General features: G+C 39.3%; 1 protein-coding gene across 3 annotated transcripts; it reads left to right on the top strand.

Annotated features, from left to right (window-relative positions):
• Positions 1 to 186: 186 nt before the first annotated feature.
• On the top strand, positions 187 to 26,428 carry grb14 (growth factor receptor-bound protein 14). Of its 3 annotated transcripts, none has more exons than XM_054746971.2 (14): positions 187 to 541; positions 1,389 to 1,506; positions 17,949 to 18,105; positions 19,130 to 19,251; positions 19,341 to 19,415; positions 19,485 to 19,622; positions 20,796 to 20,906; positions 21,019 to 21,114; positions 21,442 to 21,504; positions 23,869 to 23,985; positions 24,091 to 24,142; positions 24,232 to 24,319; positions 24,847 to 24,940; positions 25,897 to 26,428. In XM_054746971.2, the coding sequence occupies exons 1-14, from the start codon at positions 363 to 365 to the stop codon at positions 26,041 to 26,043; spliced, it is 1,557 nt and encodes a 518-aa protein (XP_054602946.1). In that variant the 5' UTR covers positions 187 to 362; the 3' UTR covers positions 26,044 to 26,428. The 3 variants fall into 3 exon arrangements, with proteins under 3 accessions (XP_054602946.1, XP_015822053.1, XP_015822054.1); XM_015966567.3 differs by having other exon boundaries at positions 189 to 541; positions 24,091 to 24,160; XM_015966568.3 differs by lacking the exons at positions 187 to 541; positions 1,389 to 1,506 and adding an exon at positions 12,120 to 14,834 and having other exon boundaries at positions 24,091 to 24,160.
• The last annotated feature ends 1,439 nt before the right edge of the window (positions 26,429 to 27,867 follow it).

Here is a 27,867-nt window from a genome sequence, read left to right as displayed (position 1 = left end):
GAGTCTAAAAGCTTAAAAAGGGGGGTGATTGTTAATAAAAAAAAGTCATGAGGTCAGAGTGAGCAGGGCTGTTGTGAGAGTCATTGTGTTAAAAATATCTTTATTGTGGTGGATCATGTTTGGGTAGGAGGGATCACTTTGCCCCACTGGGCCAGCCCTGTGGGCAGCAGATGAGCTAGAGAAACTTGTGTGTGTGTGTGTGTGTGTGTGTGTGTGTGTGTGTGTGCACTGCTGAGCTGTGAGCAGAAGAGCCCCGCCAGTCAGTCAGCCTGCTCCAACTGGGCACGCTCTCCAGCCCAACAGCTCGCCTCTGCTGTTTGCTCCAGATGATGCCTCGGATCTAGCCAACCCACACGAGTAACATGAATAAAACACTGGAGAAAATCCACACTTCTGGAAGCCTCGGACAGAAAACAGGGATTTTTCACAGTGGTGAGTGTAATGTGAGTGGCTTTCCCAGCCCAGCCCTCATCCCACTGCAAGAGCCTTTACTGACACCAAATGCTCAGAAGCTCGGGACCAAGCTGTGTAAGGGAAACAGGTAAGACTCATTTTTATTTATGCATGCTGTGTCACATTTGCTGCCTGTATTTCAAATTGAAATAAAAATTTTCATACTTTTCTAATCTCCTATATTTGAATCATACACAGTTTGTGTTTGGAGAAGCTGGTCAGAAAGGTGCTGCTTTAGTTGTTCCTTCAGTGCGTTTCAAACATCAAACACCTGTTGCTTTGAAGGTGACAAACGTTGACTCAGTAAAATGCGCACTGGAAAACTTTTACTTACCTTCAGTTGCATTTTATTTAGAGTGAATTATAGTTGATTTTATAAATCTGTCTTTTTTTTGTGTAAAAAAGGTGCACAAGTTTAGCACAATGAGGGCCGTTCCCATTTCTCTTATCTGCTGTTTTATCAAAAGTCTGTTGGTGAGTAGGCGTGTCCTCAGGTAGCTCGAAGCAGGAGGGTTCAATGCAAAAATCCTTCTAGCTTATCACCTACTTAATTCCTAATTTGCACCAAAGCAACATTGAGTCTGTTAATCTCTTTCAAACTCCAGACATAGCTGCAGATTGTCTCTATTTCTCACAAAGTTGCTTATAAAATGTTAATAACTATCTTGATTATCTAATTTACAATCTTTTGTGTGCTACTGCTGCTCTCCTCTGTCCTTGAGCTGTTGCAATAATGTAATGACCCCACTGAGGGACAAATAAAGGTTTTATTTTTCTCATCACTTTACAGCTTTGGTAAACACAATGCAAACCTTAGTGCTTGGAATTGAAAAATAAGAATGTAGCATTGCCAAAACAGAGCAATCCCTCATGAATTATTACACAATATCCGCTAATGTTTCATTCTCTCTGGTGCTTTTGTTGGCTCGTTTCAGGAGCGTTCGAGAAGGAGGAGAGTCCTTATCCTCTCCTGTTCCAAAGCCTTTCCCTGAGCTTCTCCCATCCATCACATCTGAATGTTTATTGCCATGGATGAAAAGTAGCACAACTCAGGTGAGTGTCCTTATTTGGGACAAATTACAGCCTCTGCTTCTCCCCTGAGCACAGATCCTAGGTGTAGTTTAAACAAGGGTCTGAAAGCAATTGCAGGTCATTTCTGAAAGTCACGTGAACTCCTAGTTCCATAGTGTTTGACTTGTAATTTTGTTTGAAACCTCAGGATATGTGGATGGCTCGACCGGTTTTACAAGTATGTAAATCAGTCGCAGAGAGGAGATGAGTGCTGCGTTAGAGTGCACGGATGATCTGCATGGTTTTACATGGGAAAATGCAGGTTTTTACTGCTGCACGGCGGCCGCCAAACAATATGAAAATGAATAAACAAAGTGAGGTGTTGCACCACCAGTGGATGTTATATTTGAAACTTAATAAGTTTATGGCTTACCCAAGAAATACCTGGCCCAGTGCCTGCAGCTCCACTGTTTGTTTTAGCACAGGGTGTGTGATTATCGTGCACTGCATGCTGGGAAGTACTCGACAAGCTTTCACTGCGATACAGATGTTGAGACAGTTTCGGTTGTTTTTATTACACAGTGTTTTCTTAGACTTTTAAAACCAGTTGGCTTTTGGTTAACTCCTGCCTGCAAATGCGTTTTTTTTTTTTTTGCAGTTCACACTATAAATACCCGACTTTGGGCACAAATATTGTTTTGTTTAAAAGCAAATTGATGATTATTTTATTTTAGAGAGACATTTGAAGCATCTAGTGTTTTTTGACTTGGTACAGCAGTTTTTCAAGCAGGGTTTGTTAGATTTTGCTTGGACTCCATCCTCCTTGTGTTGCCTGTGTAGAATAATTTGGGAACAAATGGACTTTTTTTTTGTGCGCCACCATACTTTATATATTTCTTGCTTCAGATCATCAGCAGTTTCATTGCAGTTGTTTATAGTGCTGATTGTTTTTACATTCTAGACATTAGTGCAAGAGAAGAATCTTGATTAACTGATTATTTATGAAAAAAATATTGCTGGGGTAAAATATTTGGGATAGTTGTGGAGGGACACTATCCTGCAGGTTTGAGATGTTTCTCTGTTCCAACACGCCTAATGTATCAGTGAAATCATACCCCTAGCCTGTCATGTTCTGCAGAAATGTGTTAATCCCAGATTTAGTTAGTGAAACCCAATAAACTAGGTGTCTTGAAGCAGGGAAGGTATCTAAAGTATGCAGGTTAGTAGCCCCCCATTACTGAATTGCAGTGTTGGGAGTAATGTGGTACAAAAGTAATTAATTACTGTAATGCATTCCTTTTTGCTGTAATGTGGTAATGTAAGGCATTACAGGGAAAGAAAATGGTAATATTTACTCGGTACAATTGTCAGTAACGCGGTAATTACAGTGCATTTTTAACCCTCAGGAGGCAGGCGTTGCAGAATAGCAACGTTAAAACCTACCTACCTGGTTACTCCACATACGTTTCTTGAGCATTTTTTAACTCAGAAGTATCCCTGAAGGACTTAGTTGTTTGTCCTTTTATCAAGACTAATTTTGAGTCTGAGAGGGTTAAACCCAGGATCAAGATGTGGGTTTCTTAAAAATTCAAATTGTGGGAAGCCCAAAAAAAGATCCAGTATCTATTCTATGAGCAGAGAGGACGCAGCAGTAACAGGTCAGATACTCCAGCTGCGTCCTGCGCGCGGTTGCTGTAACATTCACAAAATCGCTCCACCAAAACAAAATAATTTACTTGCAATCGTTCATCCGTCCATATGCTCTGGTACTTTAAGTACTTTTCTGACGTGCTTTGCCTCAGCTGAGTTCATAATCTGTGCCTCGGTGAGCGCAGCACATATTAAGCTTTTTTTTTTTGCGTTCAGTAGACCCCTTTGGTTGATTAGTTAGAAAGTCAGAAAGCTAGGGAACAGTTTTTCTGGAAGTCTGGGAAAACATGCAGCATGCAGGAGGGTTAGAGAGAGAAAGGGCAGGAAATTATTCAAATGCAATCAAGAAAACAAAACAAAGTGCTTGAAAAGAAATAAAACTTGGTAGATTTATCCCCAATACACACTGAAAGGCAATAATCTATAAGCATAATATTTATACATGTGATGGAACATCACCAGTCCCACATCCAGGGCCGTATCAAGGCATTTGGAGACCAAGGCAAAATAGGCTTGGAGCCCCCACCACCTCACTCCCTGCTCAGTTAATATAAGATGGCAGCATGCTGAGAGTACAGATTGTTGTTACATAAATTGAATAAACAATCATTTTAAAGCACTGTTATTATATCTGACTGTTTTTAACAGCAATCCTAGCTCAGACACCACATCACTTTCCACTGGATGTGTCAAGAGTTCACTGAGCGTCAGATTACCAGATTCATATTGAAGTTGTATTGGTGAAAGTAACTTCAAGTAATGAAAAAGTAGTGTAATGCCTTACATTTTAAAATCAGTAATATTGTAATGTAATGAATTACTTCAAAATGAGGGTAACAAGTAATAAATAATGTATCACAGTTTTGAAGTAACTTGCCCAACACTGCTGAATTGTGCCTTTCTGTCTGTGAACACAAACTCCTTTCTTTATTTTCAAGCTGTGGCTTGAAAGCAACAACTGATAAATCTCTCTAACTACAGTAATTTATTTTTATTGTTGCTCTCTGTAGTTTAAACGTAATCCATCCCAGTGCAAACAAAATAAGTGCATTTATTAATGACTATTAAACATTTCTAAATGCAAATTTTACACTTTACAATTAGGCTACCTTTGATAGTTGTGGAATTTTATTTTACGTTTTTTCAAATAGTTTATCAAACGCTCATTAGGCGTACAAGGTGTCAACTTAGTCTGAAATATTTAATATATCAACTCTAGATGACATATTAAGGTGAAGAGATTTGGCTCACTTTTTGGCAAAAAAAACTGTCATAAACATTTATTAATGACCCGTTTACAGATTAATTACTAACATTTCTAAAAACTATTTATTAGATATTTGTAATGGAAGACTTATTGTAAAGTGGTACTTTACTCGACATTTACTAGCACACTTCTCAAGTTTTCAATAAATAGGAAAATTGTCTCCCATCTGGCCTCGGTCCGAAGCAATGTGGTTTCCTTGTCAGAAGATCCTACTTGTGCATCTTGCTGATGAAGCCTGAAGCTTGTGGGCTTGACAGCCTCTCACCTATTCTTTCCACCAGCGTTCTTGGGAAGACAAAAGGATCATGTCAGTCTGAACAGTGACATCATTGTTCCAAATGTGCAGCGCTCATTGCCTCGCCCACCATCTGATCTGTTCTATAATTGGAAATCTGCCAACCAGTCCTCCCAGTGTGTCTGTTCTCATCAGTTACAACAATATCCAGCCAGAAACAGGCTTATTGTGAAATGCATTAACAAGACCTAAATGGTGCATTTATAGAAGCAGGTGTAGAAACTTTTTAAAATTGAGATGCTTTAACCACTTTATGATTTATACAGTTATACGTCATAACTGAGTCAAGGGATGCTTAAACCAAGACAGATGACACCAGACACAGCTGCATAAAAGACGTGAGTTGCCTGCATGATAATCAAATTTGTTGGGTAAATGGAGACCAGGCAGGCCTCCAGAATTTATAATCATCTGAATTTGGTGGAAGGAAATTTTTGAGTTTAGTCAGTGGTGTGAGGTATACAAAAACAACAAGATCATTGTCAGCCAGGTTACACATAAAAACTATCAGGAAGAAAGTGTGTTGGAATGGAGTAGAAATCATTCAAGGACAGATTGCTCTATTAGAACCTCAGCTATGATAAAATCTCCCACAGATGAAGCTGTGGTCTGTAGAGTGGCATCATCAAAACGAGGAGGAGGAGATTTTGAAATTTGAATGGCACTGCTCTCCCTCCCCTTCCAGAAGGAGCTGAAAGTCATGCCTCATATTGCACACACCCAGGGTAAGCGACAAAACCCGAGAGAGCTAAAACAACAGTTCGATGTAGCGTAAAGCCTAGTTTATGCTTCTGCGTCTGCGTCGGTACGGAGACACACAACGCCATTATCTGTCCCTGCTGGGAATCTCCAGAAGGCTCGCAAGGATGGACGGAGTTGAGCTCACTTTTCTAAACCTCTGTCAAACGAGATGGAGAATGCAAGCCAGTGATTGGTCAGGACCAGGGGTGCCTCCAGAAAATTTTGATAAGGGTGGCCAAATGGGGCCAAAGAAATTTTTGGGGTGGCACACCAAAATGGTCCTTGGGGTAACTCCGGGAGAGTTTAGCTTGCGGGGATGCACTGCATTGCTCCTTTATTTGTTTATATATATATTTAAAAAACTGTATGTATCCAAAACACTTTCAAAATTAATTAATTAATTAATTTTTTAAATTTTAATTCCTCTGTTGCTGTTTTCACTAAAACTATGGAAATAAAACTTTTTTTTAACTGTGAGAAGAAGAAACATGTATTTTTTATTCTGATTATTTCTTTACTCATTAATTGTATAATTTTATAGTGTTTTACATTTACTGTATGTGTTGAATAAATAAGATCAATTTATCATTTGAGTGAATTTTAAAGTCCCAGTGTGTGATTTTTTACCAGTTTACTATCAAATCCCGTGTTTCTAGTTCACAAACTTCTCCTTTTCCACTAAGATTTCTCACCAACATCAATTCTAAAAATTCCTCTCAACTTGAAATTTTACATTTTTAAATACATAAACTGTGGTCGACGCTCCATGGTCATCCACCATCTTAAAATACAGTAGCTGTTTCTGGACATACGAGCTCCACGTTACCCGTTTGGACTATGACTGTAACATGAAAGAACCAGCAGAGGGCAGCAGTGCGCCCTGAAAGCATGAGGTCTGGTAAGTAAAGTAAAACGACACATAAAAAGGCTACTATAAAATACAGTCACAAAATACATAAAACGTAGTATACAGCCAATCCGCATACAAAATATGTTTAGAATGCTGAAGTTCTACTAAAGAATGGTAACTCAAATAAGAAATAGAAAAGAATAGCTACACTGTTGCTGTACTTGTTAGTTTGCATAATGAACAATTAAATCAAAAGACACATAAAATTAGTCAGTTTGTCATCATGTCCAACACAAGGAAGCTGCATATGTTCAGATCCCCGCCCGCTATTAGCTGGACGCACGCCTCCGATTAGTGTCTCTGACTCCCAAACTCACCGCAAGTTGTTCATTCGTCTTTTCCTAGTTTCTAAACTCCCGATCCAGTCCTAACGTGTCAGTACCAGAACTGCAAATCTGGTCCCAACGTGTCAGTACCAGAACTCCCGATCCGGTCCCAACGTGTTCGTTCCAAAGTCCTTCTACTCTAGTCTCCTGTCTTCCTGCAGCCTGCCGTCTCGCCCATCACGCTCCAGAACTCGTCCGCTAGCCAGTGGCTAAATCAGAGTTGTTTACTTTATCTCCACAACACTTTAGTAACTGTGACGTAGTTCTCCACGTGTTCCTGAGATGCTCCGACTCAGACGGTTTCTTCTCAAACGTTACCTTTAGACTTGGGTCTCCTTTTGCTGGTAATCCGTGGGAGTTTACGCACAGCATACACAGCGTCTCCCCGGCTCTAGCCATGGCTAACTAGTAGCTCGTGACGTCCATCTCCACCATGCCAGCCGTGAGCCACGATTAGCTGGTAGATAAGTCAACATCGTTTACTTGACCTTCACAGCGTGTCCCCGGCTCACCAGCCCTCCCTCACCAGCCGTGGCTAACGAGCAGCCAGTGATCGCTCCATAGATTTTAGCGGCAGCCAGCTTGTTTACACCGAGTACACCGTGATCCACGTGAAACGGGTGTTGTGGGAAATTATGTTCCCCTGAAATATTCTGTTTCCCTTAGGCAGTCAAGAGCAAATATTTCCAAATTCACAGAACTTATTGTCCATTATGAGGACTAAACTACCGCAAATAAAAGATGGTTGAACTGAGTGAGATTACATCCTTTTACACAACTTTCAAAAATGATAAATAAGCTTCCCGCAAAAGAGTGAACAAGAATGTTTTTATTGTATCTTTTTTATTGTTTTTAGGAAGAAATGTAGATAAAAAATCACAAGCATAACATTATTACATTACATTACATAATTCTCCCGTAAAAGTTTATAACAAATGTTGTGAAAATAGCCTGAAGTGTGATCTTCCGACACGGGTGGACAGAATATTTCAGGGGAACACAATTTCTCACAACACCTGACCTCCCGGCTGACGTCACCCTTCCTCCGTGTGTGAATCGTGACAGCTTCAAGAACAGAACTAGCTTGCTTCCTTCAGAACTGGTAGGTTGATAAAACAGTCATAATTATAAATATTTTTTAAAGAGGTCGTAGCTTGTTTTAAGCTTTGTGTGGGTTAGGCTTGGAAACTGATTATACAGTCAAACTCATGAGTGGGCCACCGTAGCTGCAATACTTTCTCCAAACTGCATGGCGTTAAAGAGTCACATTTTTTCATTATCATTTCAATGGATTTCACACATGGGGCCTTTAATGTGAGTTATTAACTCATTCACTGCCATTGACGACAAAAGTCGTCATTTTAAATCCAACCATTCACTGCCAACGACGTCATCATTTGCATTTTTTTTACTGTGTGGGTCTCGGAACGAGACCCCGCACCATGAGAACAAACACCTCAGCTCTAAAGCCGATCTTCATCTGCGTACGTCACACGTCACGTGATCAGGAAGCAGAAAATCCATGTGTTAGGAGATTGTTTTGGGCCGCTGCTGTAAAAAAACAAAGTGTGGCACGAACCGGAAAAGCTTCTGCCGATCACAATTCAACAACGGATTATGAAAGAATGGATAACGCTTGAAGCGTTATGAAAGAGGTGAGTCTCCTCTTTGTTTTGTTAGTTTTGGCGTCGACATCATCCTAGCGTTCAACGTTCTGTGACTCTTAAAAAAAACTGTAAAAACGGCGAAAAACGCTGGCAGTGATGGGTTTTCCTGATCAGGAAATGGCTGGCAGTGAATGAGTTAACACCGGCTTTTCCTGGGCGGGCCAGCAATTTTCTAGTGGTGGCCAGGGCCCCCCCTGGCCACCCCTTGGGGGCACCATTGGTCTGGATGCCGTTTTCATCAACAACACCGCCGTTGCGCCCTCAAAAACAAAGTGAGCCGAAGATTTCTAGCAGCAGACAAGGAGCAGCTTGAAGAATACCTCACACAAAAAGTCTAAAAATCTGAATGTTTTATTAACCCACGCCTGAAAGAGTAAAAGGAAATGCAGCAAGTGTTTTATTCATGGGTGGAAGTGACAGAAAACGTGAGTTTAGAGGTGGCGAGCGCATAAGAGGTGGAGAAGAATGAGGAACAAATTTGTCCTTGTTAAAAAGTCTCTGAAATACTAAAAAAATACCACAATATAAACTCACTATCTTGGACTGTATGCATGACAGGATTCCACAGAACAACAGTACGCCCTCTGTTGTCCTGGACGGGGAATTGCTTTGCAACACTCCCCAGGAGACGACGAAGTCCCACAGCAAAACGTATCTCCCTTGAGGAGCTGACAGAGAATTAGAAATCAGTATTAAGGTTGAGCGCTGCACTAATCACTTAGCTCCAATACATAAAAGATAAATCCATTTTCATTCCCCTCTTTCCTCTTCTACTGTTTGATTGAAATTTACAGACTGACATTAATTCAATCCGGGTTGAGTTAGCATTTAAGCTAACACTAGCCTATGGAACACACAGCATGGAATACTATTTTTTGTTTTGTTTAAATACATTTGTGATTGTTTTAGTTCCCTAAAATTTAACAAATTACATAGTTTTTACTTGTTTGAAGGAAACTTTTCCAACTCTTGATCAGCTTTGAGCCCTAGTAGAACACGAAGCTCCCTCCGTCTTTTAAAAGCGCCTTAAATATAAATTCTACTCAATTGTTGTAAACATCTCACGGCGAGTTTTGCAGGACTGTTTAAAATTTTCCTTGAGAAGTAGAAAGCAGTTGAGGAATCCCTTTCTTTGTACTTGTGTTTGTAGCTCCATTGTGAGTCTCCGGCTTCTACTTCTTCTTCGTCGGAGTGCTAAGCTGACGGGAAGACACTCTTGTTAATTGTTGGCTCCCTCTTCTGGAGGCGGGAGGAGGAACTTGGTGGAAATACGAACTGTGAAAGACCTACTTTGTCATAGAACAGTGTCATCCAGTTTAGATGCCCCATCTTCAATAGAAACTTCTTCAAGACTTAATAACAGAACTCACTCTCCATTTTCCCCAAAGTATGTTAACACATGGGGGATGCGTTTGTTGAACTCCGGCCTGCTGTCGTATTTGAATGAACATATCCGTGAAATAGCATTCCAAACCATGCTGGCATCTCTGTCTCTGCATTCCCTCTTGATTCAGGCGGCTGCCTTGCTGGCGTATTACTTGTGGTTACTTGGCGGGATCCTTCTATGAGGCTGATGCTTATCTTTGCTTCCAGCAGTGAGGAAACTTTATTCAAGCAAGCAGACCAGACTCAGCCTCCCTCTTTCATGATTCAAATGAAATTGACTGGTGCATAGCTCATGACTAGTCAAGCTAATGCACTTTGTAAGATTCTGCTGACAAGCATGAATGAACTGGATGAACTTTAGCGCGATAGGCAGTTCGACTCGGGTTGCGAATGACCACAGTCACCAATTCTTGTCATGTATCTATGTGTGTACGTATGTCTGATCTCGGAATTGTGTGTACTGAAACTCTAATTTCCCTCTGGGATTAATAAAGTATTATTGAATTGAATTGAATTGAATTGAATTATAGCATATTGCTTGTTGTGTCTTTAGCTAACCCAGTGTGGTATGGTTTATTGGTAATCTTATCCGTCAGTAACAGCGGGGAGCTCCCTTATGTTGCAGCCTCATGGACTTGCCTCTTTGGGAGACAGATTCCAGGATTTTGGGCATGACGGAGTCCATTTTGAACAACGTCTGAAGCCTGTGCACCCACCGTTTGAGCTTCTTTAACAAAGCCCTTTTGGCAGATTTGTACCACTTGTTTTAATGCTTATCAAACAGATCTTGTGTTGATTGAAGCACAGCCGATGCTTCTCTTTTAGAAATCACAGCTGGGCACAAGGAAATCGCTACTGAAAGTTGATCTTATCAGGGAACACGTGCTGACTTTGAATCAAATCTTTTAATCAAACTGTGCCGAAATGATTCGATTTCACTGACAACTCTTATTTCTTCCTTGGGATCTAGAAGATCTTCAGGCATCATTCTCCTTTGTTGAACTGCTTTGGGTTGCTCATTTGATGACTTTCCCCAGCATTTCTGCTTGACAACAACAGAAAGATAAGCAAACTTCAACAAGCTTTATCAGTTCACTGTGAGTGCTATATGTTCCTGCTCGGTCCAAACTGATACCCTTGCCCCAGTGGGCTGAGCTGCCGTCAGTCTCCTCTGATGAAGTCCAGGAGGTTGAGCACCATTTTTTTTCTGTCTGAGTACACTCACTGTACACCCTGGGCTGTGAAAGTGATTCAGGCATTCACAATAACAAGCGTGCCTGTCCCTTGGGTGTTTCTCAGTCAGTGCTGCAGCTAACTCATGGGTTTTGTGGTAGGACGCTTCTCTTATACCAACCATCACATGGCCAGCACATTTTCTCCTGCTTCTTCTTTGAGGAGTGAGTTGCTGTAGGGACATATTGAAGTTTTAGCTTAGTTAGTTTTATTTCAGGGCATTTCCTTTTACTGTTTTTCGAAGTTTTGCAATTTGTCATTCCTGTTCAGGTTAACTACTTTCAGATTTATCTGTCAGGCATTTTCTTTGTATTTGTTAGGTTAGTCCTGCAAACCAATCCAAGCAGGTTATCTTCCTCTTAGTCTTAAACCAAACTCACCCTCCTCGTCGTTTTTGAAAACTCAGATTTTACGCAGCATTTGCACTGAATTTAGTTAGAGGGAAACAAACCATAAGCAAGAGCTCATATTTATAAAAAGCTATTTTTGACTGTCTGTGTGGAGTTTTTAATTTTTATTTTTAATGCTGATGTGGCGGCATTCATTCCCACTATTGCTGTGCCTTAAAATAATTGAAAATGCTGAATATTTTACTGGTATTTTTTTCGTGGGTATTTATTTACAGTGAGGCAATAAATGTACTTGGCAGCTACCAATTGTACAAGGTTTCCCCACTTATAAGATGAGAGTTCTGTAATTTTCATCATAGGTACACTTCAAATGTGAGAGACAGAACAGAAAAAAATTCGATCTGGCTTTTAAAGTATTTTTTGTGTATTTTGATATGTTGTCATCTGGAGACCTTGTGGAGCGGTAGGTGGTTTCCAGATGTTTTGGCCAAAATGAAGAGAATAGGGCTATTTTCACAAATGTATTAAAACAGGTTTTAAATACCAAAGCAGTGTGGAACATGGACGTAATTTGGGGGGGGGGGGGGGGGGGGGGGAGATGTCCCCCCCCCACTTTTTCCAAAGTCGAGTTTTGACCCCTGCACTTTTCACCATCCAAAACAATATTACGCTATATTAAATTGACACTGGTTGAGCTCTAGGACCAAGCGGAAAACAAACGTTTGTGTCGAAGCCTGTTTCCCATTAGAGCATACTGTAAAGATACCCCTCCCCCCTCCTCCCTCCCCCGTGTCCCCCCCCCCCCCCCCTTCTAAAGTGAAAATTACATCCATGGTGTGGAAAATGCTACTTTTGAAACATTTCATGAAGCTTTATTCAGATAGGCAAAAAACAGGGTGCTTGTATCAACAATGCAGAGACTGAATGACTGAAGAAAAAAGTCACAGCTTTGGATTACATGCTTTTCTTACACTCAGCAAATAATTTATTTACCCATATATCTCATCACTGAAATACCCCATTCCCTAAATAAATGGAATATAATTGTTTCACCAGTGAGTAACAGTGAAAACTGAAAAACAAGCAGTAAATGTTAATGAAATGAAAAAAGGGAGTTGGTTCCTCCTCCGGCAGGGGTCAGTGATTCAGGAATTTCTTTTTGATTTGTCACCCTTTTTTGTACGTGCCGCTGGTTGCTGTTTCACCCTCATCAAGTCTGCAGGGGGGGTCCTAGTTAAATCCGCCATGGTCCAGGACAATGTGTCTGGAGGTATGGTTTGTTATGGGAGCTGTGGAGACTCCGTTATCGTTCTGGCTCCATTAATTCCAATTCATTTTAGTTGAGTGTGATAACTAGCAGCGTCTACTTGTCTGTGCTTTCACAAATCAGTGTGCTGTTTTCAGATAAAGATTGAAGCCTGCTGTGGGAGGCTCCTCATTCCCTGTCTGTTCTCATGAGTTTAGTGAGAGTACAAAAGCAGTTCCTCCAAATTCTGTAACGTAAAGAAATGTGCTAACACAAATGAAATTGAGCTCATTTTGCACTCTTTAAAGACTTCAGTCATGCAAAGTTTTTGTTTGGTTTTTGTGAAACAATTTTCTAAACCAGAGCATTTGCATTTAAAACCAGGCGTATACTTTTAATTGTATATTTTGAAATAAAAGTGCATATAACTACACCAACCTACGGCAGAGTTACTGTAAAGTATTAACTTTTGTTCCACAATTCTCTCCTACTCCTCTTTCTGTCTCATTCTTTATTTTTCACCCACTGAACATTTCCTTCTGTTTTATATTCAAGGTCGATTGTAATCAAAACAGTGCTGGCAGGTTGCTGTATTGGAAGGATAAAAGAGTGCACGAAATTACATCTAATCATATAGAGAGTGGGCTAATAACTGGGACAACACTTTAGCTACCTTTGCATTGTTGACTTACGCGAACCAAAGGAACTCTGTTTCAGTCTGTAACACTGTTTAGGGAGTTCTGGATGTTCTGGGTCCAGGCGGGCGGGAGTCTCAACTTAAAGCTATGTGGAGGAGCTGAAAGTTTTGTTTAGTCACAAAATCTGGACAGGGGAAGTTTATTCATAATTTGTGTAAGGGAGGGAAAGAAATACAAACGGATCAATGGAGGATGAAAACGTGAATGGATGAAAGAATGGATGGAAAAACTAATGGACTGAAGACAAGTAGATAATGATAAATGACCCGCACTTGTATAGCGCCTCTCAGAGTAAGGACTCCAAAGCGCTTTACACTACAGTGTATCATTCATCCATTCACACATGCATTCACACATTGATGGTGATGAGCTACGATGTAGCTACAGCTGCCCTGCGGCACACTGACAGATAGATAGATTGATAGATAGATAGATAGATAGATAGATAGATAGATAGATAGATAGATAGATAGATAGATAGATAGATAGATAGATAGATAGATAGATAGATGATAGATGATAGATAGATAGATAGATAGATAGATAGATAGATAGATAGATAGATAGATAGATAGATAGATTTTTGATGATGGATGGACAGATTAATTGATATGCTGATGAATTGGTTGACTGATTGATTGATGCATGGATGACATAATGAAAGGATGGTTGGATTGAGGATGAGTGCATAGATGGATGGATTGACAGACAAATGAATGGAAGGAATGGTTGGTCTTTGGCTACAGAGGATGGATAGATGGATTTATTGTAGATAAAAGATGAATTATTATCAAATTGTGTAAAGTTTAAAGGTTTTACGGTATTTTGTTTCAGGGCTACGTCTAACAACCAATAAAACAATGCCTGCATTTAATAAAGCAGAAATGTTTTTAAATAATGAGAAAAAGACTGTTATTTGAAGCCAGTAGATTAGTTTAATGTGGTTCCAGTAGTAAACGTTATCTCCACTGATGACTGGTGTAAATATCCATGTTTCAAAGTACACTGCATTATAGAAAGTTTTTCATGGACACACTCAATAATGTTTGCTTTGTGAAATGTATCATGTGTCAGGGACTAAAAATAGCTGTCTGGTGTCTGGGGACAAAGTCAGCAAAACAATCTGATACGTGTCAAACTTTAGGTTCGTGTCTGTTTGTTTTTAACATCTTCACACTGTTGCTTTACCGTTGACTTTTGCCGTCTCCCTGGCTTTGTGCTGCAAATATCAGCTCCATTCACTATGAGAAAAAACATTTATCTGCTTTGTTTTGTTCATGGGAGCTTCCTTTTCTAAAAGGATAGATTTAACATTTTCAAGGACAAAGGAGGAGTTTGCTTTGTGGGGAGGAAACACAAATCCGTTTCTCACACTTCGGTCAAGCGACGCTCACGAGTTAGAGAGTTCTCTGGGATGCAGTAGGGTTAAGATGCAAAAAACATCTTGTGCTGATTAGATTGTAAAGGTGATAATTTGGTTTAGTTACTGTATTGATGGATGTTCATCTTGTAGCTGATTGCACATTTAAGACAGAAGCATGAATTTCCATGCTAGAAGAGTCACTTTGCCTGCCATCACACCTCTTTGTCTGCAGAAGCGGGTAAGAGTCACACATCCATGTAGAAGTCCTGATAGTATGATGTGTTTTCCTGTTTTGTATTGAAAATCCTGCTTTAATTTCCTGTGTAGAATTTAAGCTGTTTATTAAATGTTTCTATTTTAAATGCTTTAATTCTGTAATAAATTTTAAATAATTGGAAAAAAACTGATAAACGTGTAAACTATTGATTCAAAATTTAAAAAAACATATAACTATAATGATTTTTACACAAAGTAATGTCAGAGACATGAGCCATGTAAGTCCAACATAATTAAAGCCTTATTGGGAAAATTACAAGATTCAACAATAAAACTCTGACTTTATTTGTTTTCTGCAGTAAAAATGCAAAAGCAGTGCTCGCATTCTTCAAAAACTGTTTTAAAATAACTCATTAAATGATAGCTTGAAGCATTTTGTAAAAATGTTATAAATAAATAAACTGACTAATTTCCTCAGTTTGGGAAATTAAATGCCGGTTTTGCAGGGCAACAACTAAACGTGTATGTTTTAGCTGTTTCCCTGCTCCAACACACCTGATTGAATGACCAAATCAACCCTTCAGTCTGTCCTGAAGTGCCTCAGAAGAATCCTGTTGATTCAAACCTGACGAGTTGAAGCAGGGAAACACAGAAAACATGCAGGTATAGTGACCCTTGAGGACCAGGCCTGATGCTCCACACCCCAGTCCCACTTTTACATGCAACACCACAGCTCCCTTTTACAGCTGAACGTCTGCTGCTGTTACTCATCTCATGCTGCACGCTGATTGTGCTGCCCTCCCTGCTCCTTTCCAGTAATTTGCACCGAACAGGTGTTAGCAGTTAGAGCAGCTGGCAACACCACTGGCTGGTATTAGTGGTACCTGGTCAGGAAGCCCTGCAGGAATCTGATACCGTCATTTTTTCCCAGTGTTTTGACAGCGGGGAGCTGGGAGGACATTTCTGCTGATTTAGCCTGGAGGCCAACTCCTCACAGCCACTCAGTGACGAAGCCACAGCTGCGGGAGTGCACTTCAAGGTTCAACCTTAGGAGGCTAATTGGCAAAATGGCACACACTGTACTGTCCTTGAGATAAGAAGGTCTAATAGAGGAGTTTGTGTTCAATGAGACTATATTTAGTGCTGTGGAGTAAGGGTCTGGACATACTCTGCCTTGTCAGACTTACGGCACGTAATGTACCGCTGCGTCTCCCCGTGTTCCTTCCCCCCTCACCTCTGTCAGAACTCTCTTTGCATCAGCACGTACACAGGGATCCCACAAATCTGACTTTTGTTCTGAAAACCTGAAAGTGCTCTTTTGCACACTATAAAGCTCGTTGTATGTGGACTAGAACAGGGGTGTCAAACTCAGTTTTGCTCAAGGGCCACATTGAGGAAAATCTAGTCCCAAGTGGGCCAGACCAGTAAAATTAAAGTATGTATAAATTATAAACTGCTTCAGATTGTTTTCTTTTGTTTTAATACGATCAACACAAAACAAGGCTGGAGCCTGAGGACGGCGTATCCAAAATAGTTTAAGCACAACATCACTATTAATAATAAAACACCTGAAGTGTATTTAAAAATGTGAAATACAAAACAAAAAACCCAGACTATTCCTCAGTAATTCAAATAACTGATTCACAGATCACATGGCTGTATCAGTTTCATGCATGTCTTTGACTCCTGATACCTGACATCTTTTAGCTTTCACCAGCAGTTTAATTGAAAAATGAAAGCTTATTTTCAGACTTTACATTGTAAAGTCTGAAAATGAGGTTTACACAATCATCTCACGGGCCGGATTTAAACTGTGTGCGGGCCTGATCTGGCCCGCGGGCCACATATTTGACACCCCTGGACTAGAACATTTTTCCCCTTGGAAAACTTCTAAACAATTTCTGAATATTGCAGAATATGAAGCTTCAAACAGTCCTAGCCTTTATTTTTATCTCTGAACCAAACAAAACAACAAATTCTTTTTTGTTTGCTGTTTTTGTCCAAAACATATTCCATGTTGCTTGATTCAGTAGTGCAAAGAACCTAAACCTTGTAACTTTTGTACTTTGCTTTGGTGCAGTTTGATGTTCAGAACGTGTTTTTACATCTATGTCCAGCATTTTAGCAGCTTTACTTGTTTCACATATAGAGGATTTTTTTTTGTTTACACAAGATCAGCTGACATACTGATTATCTTTACTGATTATAGAACTGCAATAACCTGCAGTCAATGTTGCAAATGTATGAAAAATGCAGTTTTATGATAGAACTGAAAATATTTTGGCCAATTTGTATATTGTGTGTACATTTTTACATTTTAGAAGAGCTGTAAGCAAAATGTTAGTATCCGGACATGCAAAAACACATCATTTATTAAACAAAATAACTTTCTAATTAGTGCTTTTGATTGCCCATTTAATTTTCCAAATTTGTTTTTATAATGTTGAATTATATTTATATTGAAATGTTCTTAATCTGAAGCTGTTTTGATTTGTTTAAATGATACAACTTCTGGATTTGTGCTGATTGAACTCCCCACACTTTGCATAAAAAGGCTGGAGGCATCTATTTCTTAATGACTGCTTAAGAAGCCAGACTCCAGCCCAGTTCAATGGCTCTGGTTTCTTCTCACTCTAATGATGTCAGATTCTTCTCACCTGGCCTGAAGCAGTCTGATGAAAAAAATAATAATAATAAAACACACAGCTAACATTACATTTATCCAGCACATCAGTACTTTTTACAAAAAGATCCACTGGCTATGTGTGAATGTGAACACAAGAGATCTGCAGCCATGTGGAGATTTTTCTCCACCCTGTGAGGTTATTAAGCAGAGTGATTTCTGGCTGGAGGAAAACAGGCAGGGTGAGACAAATAAGCTAGTCTGAGCTGACGTTATAGTGGTGCTAATAAGATGTTTATCATGCAACTCCTTTCTGATTTACACACAGAAATGCATAAAAACTAAAGGATTTCCAGCAAAAATCAAATGTTCTATGCTTATGTTTATGTTTTGCACAATCATTTGTTTTTGCAGAGTTGTAACTCTGGAACTGTTTAGGCATTAAATTTGGAAGTTCTTTGCGTTAGTGCCATGCTTCCGCACCTAATTTGTGTTTGAATGTTTCTGTTTTAGGTAATTAAAATTTATGATGAAAACAACACCAGCAAAGCTGTGGAGGTGCCCACGGATGTCACTGCCCTGGACATATGCCAGTTGTTTGTCTTGAAGAATCACTGCATCGACGACCACAGCTGGACTCTGGTTGAACACCTCACACATCTGGGAATAGGTACTATTTTTTTTTATTTAGGTTAACTTTTGCAGCAGATTTAGTCTGTGGAATAAGAATGTTAAATGTCTGATATCAGGAAAACAGCAGATATTTGCATTTTAATGTAGACAGTAATGTGACATGAAAAATTTGGTCGGATTTATTTTATTGCACAACATAAAAAATGTGTAGATCGTTTTGCCCAGCATATATTCTTTTTATCTAATGTTGGATTAAAATAATTTACTTCAGTACCTCTATGTTTACTTTTAAATCATGATGTTACTTAGAGACGTATTGTGACTTTTTTTCTTAGATTATAATAGTTCTTTGGTCAATACTAAACACGCTGATGAAATCTTTTTGCATTAAGTCCCTCTCACACAAAGCGATTTTAGCAGTTTTATTCATTACATTTTCAGTACCTTCCAGAATGAGTTGTTTCAGGGCTCTGTCACTGTAAATAAAATAAAAAGGAGCAGGCAGCACTAAACTCCTCCCCCGCTCAGGCAACAATTAGCAGAGAAGTTCAGATATCTGGGAGGGGCTGAGGGTAGAGCTGCTCCGAATATGAGAGGTGGTTCTATTCTGCTTTCCCGTTTGTGACATCACAAACTGGGAATTTTTTAAATGGCTCATTTCAGACACATAATTCCTAAAACCAAACACTCACAGAAAAGCCTGGACAGGTGTTTTATTTATTTATTTATTTATTTTTAACCTTTGGAGAGTTATAGAAACAGTAGAAACCCACATGGCAGCACAAAAGGACAAAAAGGGTTATTAAGCATAATATGTCCCCTTTAACACACAAATTTAGCAAATACTTTAGTTTGAAAATACCAACAAAAAAAGAGTAAAATTTGTATTCATATTAATATTAAGGTTTGCAGTTAAGTAAAAAAAAAAATTGGCATATGGATTCTGTCATGAAATATTCCAGTATTATTTTTATACCATGTCTAAATCATGCTGATTGTTAGAAAATGGTGGAAAAAAGAATATTTCCTTAATTTTCCTCTTTATCTTTAAATTTCCCCAGAAAGAACCATCGAAGATCACGAGTATGTCATGGAGATTCTCTCAGGCAGCGGCATGGACTCAGACAATCGTCTTTATTTTAGGAAGAATTATGCCAAATACGAAGTATTCAAGAAACCTCTTGTGAGTTTGAGACGAGACCAGACAAATCCTCTGTCTCTGCACACATTTCCTCCACGTATGAGAGATAAATATTCATTTGAATCTCGTAGGACTTTTTCCCAGATCACATGGTTTCCATGTCTACTGAAACTAATGGGATGGTGGCTCACTCTGAGCTGATTGAGGTAAGTATTTTCACACACCTTATGTACTTTTCAGAGGAAGTAATTTTACTGAACACACTCATCTCTCAGACTTTCCTCAAGTCCAGCACCTGCCCAGAGATCCATGGGTTTCTTCACGTCAAAGAGCAAAGCAAGAAGTCCTGGAGGAAGTTTTATTTTGTTTTACGGAGATCAGGACTTTATTTCTCCACTAAGGGAACTTCTAAGGTTTGTAACTTGAAATGAGTTTCCTTTTATTAGTATGCTTAGTCCAAACACTTGATGATACGGAAATAAAAGTATTTTGTGGAACTTTTAGTTTATTTTTACATACTTCGTGTTAAAGGAACAGAGTATGGTTTTTCTAAGGTCAGCTGCCATAGCAGCTGAGGTGGAAACCTTACTCTCAGAGCTGCTGCCGAGTGACTCTTATACCTGGGCACTAGTCGTGCCAGCACAACCACTTTTCATCTGCTTTCATTTTCTACAACAGTAGACCTTTTGTCCTCCAGTGCAGGTAGGTTTAGAATGGCGCCTGTTCTTCATTCGGCGTGTTTACTATTCATCTGGTGTCCTGGTCAAACACATCGCTGTTCAGTCAGCACAGGCATTAATGGCTGAAACATTACTTTAAATAAGGAAGTGGGAACATACTGTCACATGAAAGCAGAACAATGGAAGTCTTTGAGGTTTTCTTTTTTTTTTTCTTTGAAATCTATCTCAGTACAGAGTAGTTGTTTATGCTTTCAGTGTGTTTAAATGTAAACGTGTCTTTTTATTAAATATTTAACCTGGTAAAATAACTGATAAACAAAATTGGGTCAAAATAAACATTTTTTTTAAACTGACATAGTTCAAAGAGTTTTATACGATGGGCAAAATCAGAACTGCTCACAAACGTTCTGCAGACATGCCCTTCATGAGACCTGAAGCATCGCTTTAACAGATGAAATGATGTAAAAAAACAGTTTAAAGGGATGCTTTGCAAATTTGTCCTATTTTTAAATAATTTTCTTGAGCCAGATGTGCTAAAAAGCCATTTACAGGGTTAATGAAAGGACACTCAGCCCCCATTGCCCCCTGTGGTCATTTATGTGGCTGCTTTATTGTGACAGTCTGCTTCCAGCATGTTTTCTGCATGTTTTAGTTCATGAAAACAGCTGATTTATCTTATTTAGTGATGCTGACACCTGTAGACACCAAGGAAGGCTGGGGAGACTTTTCAGATGTTAGATAAAGGCGTTAAAAAGACGGATGCACAGCAAGGACAATTTGTGTTTGTTTCAACAAATGGACTCTAGGGGGTGCTAAAAGCAAGCCCAAACGACATACAATATTTGCATCTCAAAATCACAATCAAACTGCTCTTTTATTTTGTCATGGACTGTCTTTGTCACACAGGAACCAAGGCATCTCCAGTTTTTTGCTGACTTCAGTGACAGTGACGTCTACACGGTTTTATCTGCCAAAAAGCTGCACAGCGCACCTTCAGAGTTTGCCTTCTGCGTCAAGGTAGTGCCACTTTTATGTTCGGTGGTCAGGCTTTGCTACCATAAAAAGGAAACTTGTTAGAAATCACCTGGTAGCATATTTACTGACATTCTACATCTGCTTGTGACTTCAGCATACAAAGTGCAGTTCAGCTCGTGACTTGAAGCTGCTTTGTGCGGACGATGAGCTGACCAGGACCTGCTGGATCACAGCCATGCGCTTGTTAAAGGTTGGCTTGCTGATGAATAACTCTGGGTGATATCTAAAGAGGACGAATGCTGAGTCAGTGCTGGAATCAGATTTAGCTTTGGAAAGAGGTCAACGGAAACTGTCGAGTGATGCTGGATTAGCATTCCCTCTCTTGACAGAAGCAGCATGTGTTCATTGTCAGGAGATCTGATGGAGCTGTTTCGAGCTTTAGTCACCCCATTACTCCATAAACAGGAAAAAATAAATGAGCAGTAGAGCACAAAAGATTGTTTTTTTTTTTTTTTAATTTTTCTTAAAGTATTTGAGTCATTGGATTCACACGAACAATGTTTGTTTGATTTTTCAGTTTGGGATGCAACTTTACAAAAATTTCATTCAGCCACACCAGAAGCAAAAAGCCTCACCAATGGTAAGCTGGCAATATTGTTTTATTTCTTAAGATCTTATCTCAGCTTTTTAAGGGAGCTCATCAAAGCCACATTTCTGAGATTTGGTAGTAACCACCCAAAAATCCTTTTGCAGAAACCATATTTAGACAAAGGATGGGAAATAAAAGGGTAGAATGTTTTGATATAACTGGACAAATAAAAATAAAAAAATACAAAAATAAATAAATATAATATTGATATTGCCCCCCCCCCCCACACACACACATATATATATATACATATATATATATATATATATATATATATATATATATATGTATATGTATATGTATGTATATAGATGCAGCGATACCACTTTCTTCCTAACCGATACCGATACTTGGATCTGAGGACTCACCGACACCAATTACCGATACCGATTCTTCTACCACACCAAAAAATGCAATGAATTAGAATATGTGTTCTATTTTCTTCTTTGCTTTCAACAGGAAAAGACTGTGAGGTAGATAAGAAATAAAGTATATTAATAGAAATGATCATAAAACTAAAATATTAGGTGAACAGAAATGTCAAGTTACAGTGATACAGTTAACTTATACCGATACAGATATCTGTACCAATACTGGAATCGGTATCAGTGAGTCCCTATATATGTATGTATATATATATATATATATATATATATATATATATATATATATATATATATATATATATATATATATATATATATATATGTATGTATATGTCGATCAGTTGATCCAATGATTGAGTTATGCTGCAGATGGACTTTAACAGACACAGTTGTGACGTGGGAGGTGTTCGTATAACCAGTAAAAGCTCTCATTATCAAATCCTGGTCGCATAGTTCATTTCCACTATATATATATATATATATATATATATATATATATGAATATATATAATAGCCTATGAAGTGTTTCAAACCAGTCCCAGAAGCTGCGTGGTGTATCTTCTATGGAACCAAGGCAGGACCAAGGCATCAAGGCAAGGTTCCTTGACATTGAGAAATGCCCCTTGTTCTCTTTCCCTTGATGACCTCATACTATGGATCACAGCTTTAAGTGAAACCTGCTCTTGCTCTTTAATATTGTGGATTTGTTCATATACTTTAACATTAACAACTCCATTCATCATTCCTATTTTTAAAAAAAATCCAAACAAAATAAAAATGCACCTTCAGTCTCTACACTGTCATGTTCATCCTTCTGCATGCTGTAGGCAGTCGATCCTCTCCTTCATATGTCATGTTGTGAGAGTGCGTCTTCTGCAGAAAACCTCTTGCTGTCAGATACACGTGTGAACATTGACGGGACAAGTACAGATCGAAACATTCTTACACTTTCCTGAATTTATACAGCATTCATGAACAAAAAAGGCTTATAATCATGATTTTTATATTCATTAATCAAACGTATTTGCTCCTGTGCACCGTTTATCAGTGAACATTCACTCTCATTAGATTAAATTAATTACATTACATTAAATGGTTGTTAAAAATAGTCATAGTAGATAAGTAATGGTTGTATGGGACCAAAAACTGTCAGTTGTGTTGTCCAGAATTGTTTCACATAGGAGAACAAAAAAAACCTAAATCTATTTATGATCATGGACATGCTCGGGAACTTGTTGCTTTCTAAAAATACACAACGATCAGCTGCTCTGACATTTGACAGCTCATCCCTTCATTTCTGCTGCCGTAGAGCCATATGTGCCCACCTGGCTTGCCGGGAGGATTTGCTACAAAAATGTGGAAATTGTGCGAACATGCCATATGCAGAGCATTGCTGCGTTCTCACAATACCAGTTCATCCAAATCAGAAAGAGCTGATTCGTGCTTACACCATCAGATGTGGGTTGGACAAGATAAAAAGAGCTATAATGAAATAAAAATAAAACATTTTATTTAGAGCACTGCTTTAAATTGCAAGCTGAGTAGGTGGCACATCTATGAAACTTGTAATTTAAAAGCTTGAAGGTAATCCCCATAAGAAGAATTCTCTTAAGCTTGTGTGCAGTTATTTAAAGCCACTCACTTCATGACAGCTTAAAGGACTAAAATGTGACCATGTGTCATTCTTTCCCAAGCCACTCTAATCCGCTTTTCAATGGAATTTACTGTCAGAAATCATCTGGAAAGATTAGGATGGAGTTATGGCAAGTCCGACGCTAGATGTGAATAGAATACAACGCTGAAGCAGGAAAATCTGTCATTTCTTTTCACAATCCAGGATGGAAAGTGGATGAAAATAAGAAATGTGTTGAGAGTTTTCTGCAATGATTGTGTAAAAATGTGTTAAACGGCCAAAGGAAAAAATAAAGCAATAACAGATTATACACGTGCAAAATCTTTGTCATTTCAGAGGAGCACCTCCGAGAATTCACTGGTAGCCATGGACTTTTCTGGACAAAAGACTCGTGTGATCGAGAACCCGTCTGAGGCTCTGTCTGTGGCTGTGGAGGAAGGACTGTCATGGAGGGTGGGAAGATTTTTACCTGGCATGTTAAGATAAAGTGCTCCTAATTCAAATTTGCCACAAAACATAAAACAGGATCCACCCCCCCCCCCCCCCCTTTTTTTTTAGAGAAGAAGCTGCCACCGTTTGAGCGGTCATGGGAGCCCCTCTGCTACTCAGAGTTCAGTGTCAAGCTTAGGTTTGTCAAATTCTTCTTGAACTATTCACAAAATGACAAAAAAGTTGTAATATTTCATCTTTATGCATCAGCAATCCATTTGTCCCAGCCATGGTTTCATGGTAAACTGTCTCGAGACGAGGCTCAGCGTCTAATAACCCATCAGGGTCCCATTGATGGGTACGTTTTCTGCTTTTTTCCCCCCACACATTTTCTTTTTTAACCCTCTGGAGGCAGGCGTTGCAGATATGCAACAGTTAACCCTCTCAGGCTCAAAATAAGTTTTGATAAAAGGACGAGCAACTAAGTTCTTAAGGGGTACTACTGAGTTACAAAATGCTCATCAAATACGTATGTGGCGTAACCAGGTAGGTAGGTTTTAACGTTGCAAATCTGCAACACCAGAGGGTAAAAACCTACCTACCTGGTTACTCCACATACGTATTTCATGAGCATTTTTAACTCAGAAGTACCCCTGAAGGACTTAGTTGCTCATCCTTTTATCAAAACTTACTTTGAGCCTGAGAGGGTTATGGTATTTTAACTGTTATTGATACAAAATGGCTGTATCATGGCATTTTGTGCATTGGTTTTATGCTAAATGTCAGCGCTTTGGGCTTCCTGACAGGGTTGCGGAAGGCGCTTTATAAATAAAGCTTTGATTGATTGATTAAATGGCAGTGATAAGCCTTTTTTTCTTGTTTCAGAGTGTTTCTTCTGAGGGACAGCCAAAGCAACCCAAAGACATTTGTTCTGTCGCTTTGCCACATGCAGAAAATCAAACACTTTCAGATTCTACCTGTGAGTAAAGCATATCTTTGATTATAAAACACTTTGTGTTCAACTAATTAAATGCCACAAATACAGTGGTGCCCTCAGAAAACGTTAATGGAGGTCCTTGGGCACCCCTGGCCACCCTTTGGGGACACAGCTGCACAAATGCACCCAGCCATTCATGCATCATTTTATTTTTGTAGTTTTTTTGTTTCCAACTTCAGAAAACCTTACCACACTCAACACTTGTGTTTAAGCTTCACCTGTGACGTCATTCTCTTCATAAAACACGAGTGATTCTGACTCATAGATCATTTGTCTGATGTCTTGTTCTTCTAGGTCAAGAAAAATCTTTATCATTTTATTTGTCTGAAGTCACTGATACGATGTGTAGAATAAAAAACCGGGATAGATTAAGTCTGATCCCCTGACAGACCTGTTATCCAGAGGCTTTTGGAACACAGGAATAGTCAGTATAACTTCAGATGAACCAGCATCTTTAAAAAAATAAAAGCTAGAACTAAAAGGTTGATGAATTTTTGTAAGAGTAGTTAGTCTGTGGAATGACTTGGAAGATCAGTTAAAACAGGCCGAAACAGTAAAAACATTTAAAAAGATGTTTAAATTAAATCAAGTTCAGAAATGTATAGCTCAGGATGAATAAAGCTAGAAATCAGTGAACAGCGTTTGAAACAGATCCGTGTAGCAGATGTAATGAATTAAAAATCATGATTTAGTTGAAAATAAATTACTTAAACATGTTCATTGTGAGACAGATTTTTTATGTTTAAAACAATCTTAAATATTAGCTAATATCTCTGTTCGATACCAGATTTGGTTTATTATAAAAGTTTGTGTCTGTTTTTCATAGAATGTTAATCGGGTTAGCCATAATAAGTATTTACTTCAGCCTATTCCATTTAGGTCATGTTGCATATGTAAATTGGATAAAAGTTTATGACTTTCATGATTATATCCCTCAGGTGGATGATGAAGGGCAGGTGTTCTACAGTTTGGATGATGGCCACACTCAGTTCACAGACTTGATCCAGTTGGTGGAGTTTTACCAGTTAAATCGAGGGACCCTGCCCTGCAAGCTCAAGCACCACTGTACTCAAATCACCCTCTGAAGTGGGACTCGAGAGTCTCCAGAGGACCCCAAAGCACCTTAACTCTGGCTTCTGGACGAACAGTCCAAGTGGGCTTGTGCCTTGAAGAAAATTCATGAAAAGACTTTTTTTTATATATGTGGTACAAAACCCACCCTTATTTTGTTATTACTACGTTATTATTATGTTTTTTTAGAAGACCATTTTCAAAATAAGCTGTGTATTAAACGACTACTGGTGCTTTAGATACCATGCAACCATGTTTATGGTTTAGTGATGTGTCGCTTCGAGACAGGAAGTCTGTTTTACAATGTCTAAACTTGACTTCCTGCAGTCACTGTAAAGCTGAATGCATTTTGTAAACAGGTAATGATTCACAATACAATAAAAGAATGGTTTAACCATGGTTTAGCCCAAGGGCGTCAGTTTGTTTTCAGAATTGCTGGGGACAATAAAGTAGGCTAGCACAGGGGTCGGCAACCGCGGCTCTGGAGCCGCATGCGGCTCTTCCATCCATCTGACATCTGTGCTTGTAAAATAATGAATGGATATTTAAATAAAATGCTTTATATTTTACTGCATTAATTTTACATCTGCAAGCTAATTCTAAATGTAAAGATTGTCTGCGTAAACCTGAGCAGGTCCAACCCGGTCTTACTGTGAGACCGGGTTGACGCGTCACGCTTGTGCGTAATCATATGCGCTTTATGAGCTGAAGACAATGTGAGATTCTGGAATTCTCCTCAGACGGCTCCTGGATGCGTCGCCACATTGGAGACAGGAACAAGCGCTATTCAGCCAAAGTTTCATAATCAGGGAACATTTTCTAAGTGACAAGTCTCTCTGAGAGACCGGGTTTGGAAAACACTCGCTTCAGTGGGAGGAACCTTCCCACATGCGCTCTGGTTCTCTGGGTGGCTCTGGGGTTAATCAAGTTTAATTGTTTCTCTTTGCAACAATCTTCACAGGAAGGCAAAACAGTTAAACGGCAGGTTACAGATATTTCCATTTGACTGTTTATTTTGACAGATGAACTCAAGGATGTTGCTTGGTTTGAAAGAATTACCCCGACGCACACTGATGCGCATGGATGAGCTGACATTTTAATCGTTACACACATCGCGGAGGTAAATTATTCCCATCAGAACATCAGAGCTTTATACTGGACTGTTCCGCGCGGCTCGGAGCGCACAGTGGACAGTGAGCTGAAGATCTGGGGTTCGCAGCGCAGTGCAGAACCGGCGCATGCGATAAGATTTCCTCCCACTGAAACAGTCTGGAAACCCGGTCTCTCTGAGGGATGTGTCACTTGGAAAAATGTTCTTTTTATGAAATTATGAAACTTTGGCTGAACAGCGCTTGTTCCCGTCTCCAATATGGAGACGCATGATGCGTAGAGACATTTGATTACGCACAAAGTTTATGTGGAGCAGAAGAGGTCGGGCCACGGCAGGTGAAACGTTCCTAGCCTACATGAAGGGAAACTGTTTAATTGTAACATTAATATGTTACTGGACACGCTGGTCTGGTTGGTTAGACCAGTGTTTGAAGTGGAAAACACACACACACACACACACACACACACACACACACACACACACACACACACACACACACACACACACACACCAATTAAAATAATGCTGATAGCGTGGACTAGAAGACAGGTGATGGTTTACGTATTTAAATGATGATCAGGCTGCTGTAAAATGTAATCTCCATCCACATCCAGACACAATTATCCTCTATTCTTTCTCTAGTTGCTCTGCTCTTGTCTGGGCCGATAGCTGACGGTGCGCACGGCACGCCTAACTAGCGGCTGATGCACATTTTACGCATTTGGAG

Source organism: Nothobranchius furzeri, chromosome 14 (assembly GCF_043380555.1).
Source record: "Nothobranchius furzeri strain GRZ-AD chromosome 14, NfurGRZ-RIMD1, whole genome shotgun sequence".
Taxonomy (NCBI): Eukaryota; Metazoa; Chordata; class Actinopteri; order Cyprinodontiformes; family Nothobranchiidae; genus Nothobranchius; species Nothobranchius furzeri.
Note: the sequence above shows the minus strand (reverse complement) of the source record. Positions and strands in the feature narration are given on the sequence as shown.